The sequence below is a fragment of the Aptenodytes forsteri genome, unplaced genomic scaffold (genome assembly GCF_000699145.1).
Source record: "Aptenodytes forsteri isolate BGI_AS27 unplaced genomic scaffold, ASM69914v1 Scaffold321, whole genome shotgun sequence".
Classification (NCBI taxonomy): domain Eukaryota; kingdom Metazoa; phylum Chordata; class Aves; order Sphenisciformes; family Spheniscidae; genus Aptenodytes; species Aptenodytes forsteri.
In genome coordinates this window covers 2,051,205-2,057,917 of record NW_008795030.1, presented here as the reverse complement: position 1 = coordinate 2,057,917, position 6,713 = coordinate 2,051,205, and the positions used below count along the sequence as shown (strand labels likewise).

At 37.3% G+C, this 6,713-nt stretch overlaps 1 protein-coding gene across 1 annotated transcript; it reads right to left on the bottom strand.

The window, feature by feature from the left end:
• Positions 1-3,239: 3,239 nt before the first annotated feature.
• LOC103896381 (fatty acid-binding protein, liver) lies at positions 3,240-6,118 on the bottom strand. Its single transcript, XM_009276238.1, has 4 exons — positions 6,005-6,118; positions 4,804-4,976; positions 4,429-4,518; positions 3,240-3,348 (listed from the first exon to the last, which is right to left on the bottom strand). The coding sequence occupies exons 1-4, from the start codon at positions 6,069-6,071 to the stop codon at positions 3,298-3,300; spliced, it is 381 nt and encodes a 126-aa protein (XP_009274513.1). The 5' UTR covers positions 6,072-6,118; the 3' UTR covers positions 3,240-3,297.
• Positions 6,119-6,713: the final 595 nt, after the last annotated feature.

The window sequence follows — 6,713 nt, the reverse complement described above, 5'->3', positions numbered from 1 at the left end:
GCGGGCAAGATGGTGGCCGGGCCCCCGCTGTGAGGAGAGAGGGCGCCTCCTGCCCCACGCAGTCACCTCTGGGCGCCACGACTCACTCCTGTGCAGTCGGTCAGCACAACAAACTAACGCAGCGGCGGGATGGGGTGTTGGGCTGTAGGGCTCGCTGCGTGAGGCCTTTTCCAGTTGGCTCGATGGATCGCTTTTCTGTGGCCCCGTTACCGACAGCGTTGTTGTGCCCCAGCAGTTTTCATCGGTCAGTTGTAGAGCAGTGCTGTTTGCAAAGGACCAGCCCGTTTTTACTAGAGCCATTTGTGTGATGAGAAAAAGTAGGTGGGTAGAGAGATTATTTCTTAACACGTTAATGTGTGACTCACCAACAGGTATATAGGCAGATAAATGGCAGATCTGTGGCTGAACAGTTACAGGTGATTTGATGAAGGGTTCAGTAAAGCAGCATGTCTGCATCTTTGCTGGTGTCAGGAATTTTCAGCGAACTGCAGATGGGAGAGAAAGACTTAGAGTTGATGCAGTCCTGATGTCTGTCACTAGTGTATTTTCACTTTTTTATTTTTAATGTCTGAATATGAATGAAAACTCTGGTGGGTGGACACTGCTGTTCATATCCCGGCAATCTCACACTCAGAATTGCCTGACGTTTCTACAGGTTTTGAATGACAGCTGAAGTTCCATCACTGACACGGGAGGTGTATGTCAACTACATATGCCACTCTTCCGAAAAAAAGAAAATTATGGTGGTTGCATGCTCAGTGGCCTGTGTTCAGGACTCTGCAGAAAAGAGATGGGGGTCTCTGACAGCGTTTTCTGCATTTAATATTTACAGTTAACATTATTCTGTACTAAGTATGCTAGCAGCACGTTGAGTTTGTTACCTTGTGCAATATATACACAGATCTGCTTACACAAGTCGTCAAAAGAACATGAAAATCAAACCAAGAAAGCACATTAGAGACTGAAATTATGGTGAGAGTATGTGACACAAAGCAGAAAAAACTCCTTCTGTTGACATTCCGAAAAACAATGGAATCACCAAAGTGTGGAGCTTGGTGATGAATAGAAATACTTGCTGCCAGGATTACCCTTTCAGAGCTTTTTGAATTGGAAATGAACAGTTTTGAACAAGATCCAGATAAGATTATAAATACTCTCATGAAGTCCTTTGCAGAAAAATTCACTTGGTTTTGTGGAAGAGTGGATCCAGTGCTATCATCCAAACCTTTGAGAGTTTGTCATCCAGAAAATGATCAATTACTTTGGGCAACGGGGCAAGGTTCGCAATCTCATCAAAGTCCTTCAGGTTTTGACTGCTTCACGTAAGGAACTGCACTGAATATTTCACCTAAATCTGAGATGTCCTGTGGCAGAAGAATATTGCCATTGGATTGAAAAGATTGGCACGGTTGTTGGAAATGCTAAATCACCACAATTGTGAAGTAAGGTGAAGTATTCTTTTAAGAATTTTTAGTGCTTTCGAATTAAAATGGTTTAGCATCAGTTTAAGTTCTGTATAGGACTAGTGTGGTTTTAGTATGTAATATCTACCATCTATAACTTAAACCACCTCTGTATACCAGTTGTCATGTATTGAGGTTGAACTTTGATATGGGATTGAATAGGGAAGAAGCGGGTTTGCAAGGCAGATTCTGTCCAGTGAGCTGGGAATATTTGAGTAGTTACTGAATCAAAATAAGATCTTCATGTTTCTTTTAAAAGCAAATACATACGCATTTTGCTCTAACATCATTACCATTTTATGTCATAATGTATCAAAGCAAATAACTGCTGTTTTGTAACAGGCTTTAAAAGTGGTGTGTTCAGAGTAATGAATGATCTCTGTGTTAGTTTAGAAATAAACCTGAAGTGTCTCATATTTTATATCCTACAACTTACTGATATAGCATTTGGTCACTGAAGACTTGCAGTGTTCTGCGAATTGACTGTTGGAAAACTACGCTCTGCTTTGTAGTGTTTTGTTGTGTAGTTAGCAGCAGTTACCCAGCAACTTCCAAACAGAAGCATTTCAAGCTCTTACATGGCTTTCTGCAGTACGGATGCTTTAAAGCAGCCTTCTCCCTTTTTCCAGTGTCTTGATTTCTGTTCTGTTGATCTTATTTATGTGTAACTCACATGAAATTTAAAAAATTTAGTCTGCAAAAGTGTACTTAACATTAGAACTGCCTGGGAAGCAAAATGAACACTGATACTGGCTTGGTTACGCCAGTAAAACTCCCCATGAGGACAGCCTTATCCCGGAATAAGAATACACTTCCCAGATTGCTTGTATCATGTTGCAAGTGTTATTAACTAAAACACAACCTCCCCCGTCACAAACTGCTCTTCTAGCACAGGAAGATGTAAATTCGACACTCTTCGTTGGAATAAAATGTCCCCATGAAGATTTTAAATGGCATAATCAGGCCAGCAACTTTTTTCATGGAGGTCTTACGCCCAAGACTGATTCTAATAAATCTGCAGTGACTTAATTAAGTATGAAATAGGACTGCTAATATAATAGTAGGATCGAATGAGCAGTGAAGAGAGAAATGGTTATGGGCATGTGTCCTGTGCATTTTATACTTCAGTAGAGACACATAATCTGAACATAAACAGTCTAGTTTACTTGCACTTCACAAACTTGAACTCTGACAAGCAGATATTGGGAGTACGTTGTAAATTGGAAGAATGTTTAATTCCCTTTGCTCTGGTAGTGCCTCATTTTTGTTTAATTGTACTCTTGTGTACTTCCGTTTAAGAGCAGTCATTCCTATTATTACTCTGTAATTGTTGATGACCGTTAAATACTTCATAGCTTTTAAAATATTACTATTTCTATTCCTGTTACAGACATGTGGTGCAGATCAGCTAAACAAATGTCTAATTGTTCTTTGCTGGCTAGATTGTAGAGGAAGGGTTTTAGTACAAGACTAAACTTTATCAGACAAAGGAACTAAAGCTGAATATGTTCACTGAGTAAGAAATCAAGAAACATTTATATCAGTTTTTGTCCGCTCCCAAGGATTATTATGATAAATCATAATGTTCCAGTTAATGTCCAGGTTTGGTTGTCTGGGAGGCAGATTTCTGTCACTTTGAGTATAGAAGGGATCTGTAAGTGTACTCAGGGAAAGCACAGTCTTATAATAATGGGAAGTGATGCGTGTGTGAAAGGAGAGTAGAAATCATAATTATTTTCTGTACTATTTTTTTTCAGATAACAAAGATCACACCTTGTGGAAACTGCGCTTTATTTTAGGTATGTAAAGATGTCACAAAGAAGGCGATCTGTCTTTAAACTCTCTTGCTTCTTCTGACAAGTGTTACTCCACCAGAAGTCATAGTCTGTAGAAGACAAATATGCATAACTCGTGTTTCATTTATACTTTAGGAAATCTATTTATAGCTAAGAGGCTAGAAGTTTCTGTAATTCATGTATAAATCTATCTTATTCCACAAGAAAATACACTTACAGTACCTGCCTATAAATATGTGTATAACATTCATATCAAAGAAAATTTTTTTACAGAACCAGTTCTGAAGATGGAAAATCTAAATATAAATGCCATCATCAACTACATTTTATTGCTCTGTTTTAAGAGGTATCATAGATACTACCAGAAAGATCTGCTTTCTGTAATAGAAATCCACTGTCCCAAATAGTAATGGGTTCTTTTGCCTGGTGTTTTGCTTACTTAATGTTAGAAAAGTAGTTTGAGATACTCAAAATTATCTTAGGAAATTGTATGTCCAAAACATACAACTTTAATGGAGTTAGCTGTCATTCTTGTAGTAGTCTTTACCCAAGTGGACACTTCTTAGAAGCCTAATGAGCTTAACTCTATAGAGAAAAGCTCTTCGTCAGTACTGAACAATTTAGAACTAACTAAAGAACTTTGAAGAATTGTAGGTGGAACAAGTGTGTTGTAAATTTTTAGGTTTGACTCAGCCTTTACTTTTCAGAGCCAATGCTGTGGATAAAGCTAAGGGTGGAAATACTGCTATGGTAATCTAGAGTAATTTATAAGGAGTCTTTCTGCAACATGCTCAGCAGCTAAAGCCATTCACACTTCAGTGCCTAGAATTGGCCCCAGGGTAGTAATTAATAAAAAGATTTGTTGAGCAGGATGCATCAAATATATGAGCAATGTTTAAAGGAGAGTCATCTAGGGCAATTAGTTTTAATAAGAAACAGGAATGGTAAAGGATACTAATAGTATTTTCCACTAACTGTGATTAGTTTGAAATACTAAAATTCTGTATCTGCAGATTTAAGCACCTTTAAGGAATTCTGCAAGTAATGTAGTAATTTTGGGGGCAGGATTTTTTTAAGGTGTTGAGCCTACACTAGGAGCTAATCAACATAGAACATTTTTTCCTTCAGCATTTTTCTTAATATGCCGTTATTTTCTAACGCTTACTTACCTCCACCATTTCACTTCCTTTAATTTCTTGCTCATGAGAGAATTTTTCCGATTTGCAGACAAGCTTCCCGTTTACCATGTTCACAGTACACTGTTGAAGCAGATTTAAAAATTATAAAAAATTTTAGGTTTTGGAATTAAATTAGAATAAGTAGAGGACTACATAAATAGGAAATAAATGATACCGATGCTTCATAATCTCATCTGCTAACTTAAACTGGAGACCACAGCATTTTAATAAGAGTTTTAGAAGAAACATTTCTGTTTGTTGAAATGATAGAAATGTGTGCTAATGGAAATGGTACAAACAAGTTTCATTCATACACAGAAACTGAAGGATGAATAAAGAGATGCACCCATTCCTGAAATATGTTACCTTTAGCTTTCTGCCATCCATAGTAGTAATGTCAGCCTGTTTTCCAAGCGTAAATGAGTTAGTTACGGATTGCTTGGGTGTTTTTGATGTCACAACAAAGTCATCTCCTTTTTGTTGTATTTCAACAATAGGCTTAATATCTTTGGCGGCTCTGATAAGGTCATCTGGCAATGCTGTAAAAAAGGCAAAAAAGGACTTTTTCTGTTATGAAGTAGTGTGTTGATATGAAATAGCAGATTCTTTTCTCTGATAAAGGTGCAAAAGATACAAACCGGTAATAGAAAGTGATGTCCAAGTTAAAAGACAAATCGTGTTTTGGATTCCTCACTTCTCTATGGGCATATTGTTCCATTCCATCTAGTCTGTATAGATTTTGATACTATATTTGTTAATCTTGTGTCAGAATACGTATTGTTTCTTTCAGTAACGGCTTGCCGTGTGATGACATTTCTTCATGAAGAAAACCATGTGTGTATTATTTTGTTTCCCTCACCTCTTCCCAGGGATATTGGAGGTGGGGCTTATCTGTCTAGTCAGAGCTGCAACAGTGCAAGTAACCTCAAACTACCTTATCAGGGTGTCTCTAGCATGATTTGAGAGTATCATCTTCAGCAGCAGAGGGATTTGTTCAGGCTGTAGGACTAGGCTTTTCAACTGTAACTGAGTTTTATTCTACTAAACATCTCTTATATACGTTTAAAAACCCCAATGTGAATGTTTTGCCAAGATAGTCAAGAGGCTAAGTGCATTTTTGTTAATGTAGGCACCTACTAAGTCTATTAGTTACAGATTACCAAACAGGTATAACATACAGTAATCACTAGTGCTGTAGAAAGTGCCTGCACTACTAATAGTGCATTGGAAATCTGTATATGTCATTGACAACTTGTTTCTAGTTAAATATATTTATAAAGTTATGTGTTAATCAAAACAAGTTGATTTCTGATATGCTGCTTCTTTCATGAGGAACTCATCTGATGTTAAGATAGGGATATGGGGGTTGTCTGTAACCTTTCTACATCTATCTGTATGATTTTCAGCTTCTTTTCATTTCCAAATTAGACATAACAGACTTACCTGGCAGGGGGTAGTTTGTCATACAAACAAAAGAAAGAAACATAGAAATACAGTAATAAAAGATGTCATGCAAAGTGTGTGTTGTAATCCGAGCAAATTATTTCAAAAGTAACTTGACACTTACCAAGAGCTTTCAGAAACTCTTCATAGTTCTCTTGAGCGTAGACCTGCCAGGTTCCATTGAATGCCATTATGGATGTTATAATGCAGTTTAGGGCGGTGATGCTAGCAGGAGAGTGAGAGCTTGCCCTGGTCATTCAGATGCTATTTATGGAAAGGGAAAGGCTAGCCCGAATTGTGAGATGACTGGCTAATTATTAACCATGAAGTAACAATTATTAATCATTTATTTGTTCTTAATGATCATAACCTCTAGTTCATTCTGCTTTGTAGAAAGTCTTACCTTGACCAGCTGGTTTGGGATGTTATGTTTATTGTGGGTTCCTGAACTCGGGTAGTTATTCATAATTGTTGTAAAGTGTTGCATGGATTAATTTGTTTTCTTTTTGTTCACAACTTCTATGTTTAATACATTTCCTGTGTTTTGGATAGAATTCTTCAGATAAAATGGCATAATTTACAGTTGATGCAAGGTAATTACTGTCTTACAGCAGGAACTTCCTAATTATCACAATATTCTCTACTGTGGGCACTTGGACCTTAAAAGGTGGGAATAAAATCCACAGCTATTTCTTCCAAAATTGTGGGCCTCCAATTGCTTGAGGACAGGGAAAATCATGTTGGAGTGGGACAGTCAGTTATGACTTTATCCAGTAGATGTCAGTAATGTGCATCTAAATCTGTATTAAAGTCTTTTTTTTTTTTTTTTTTTA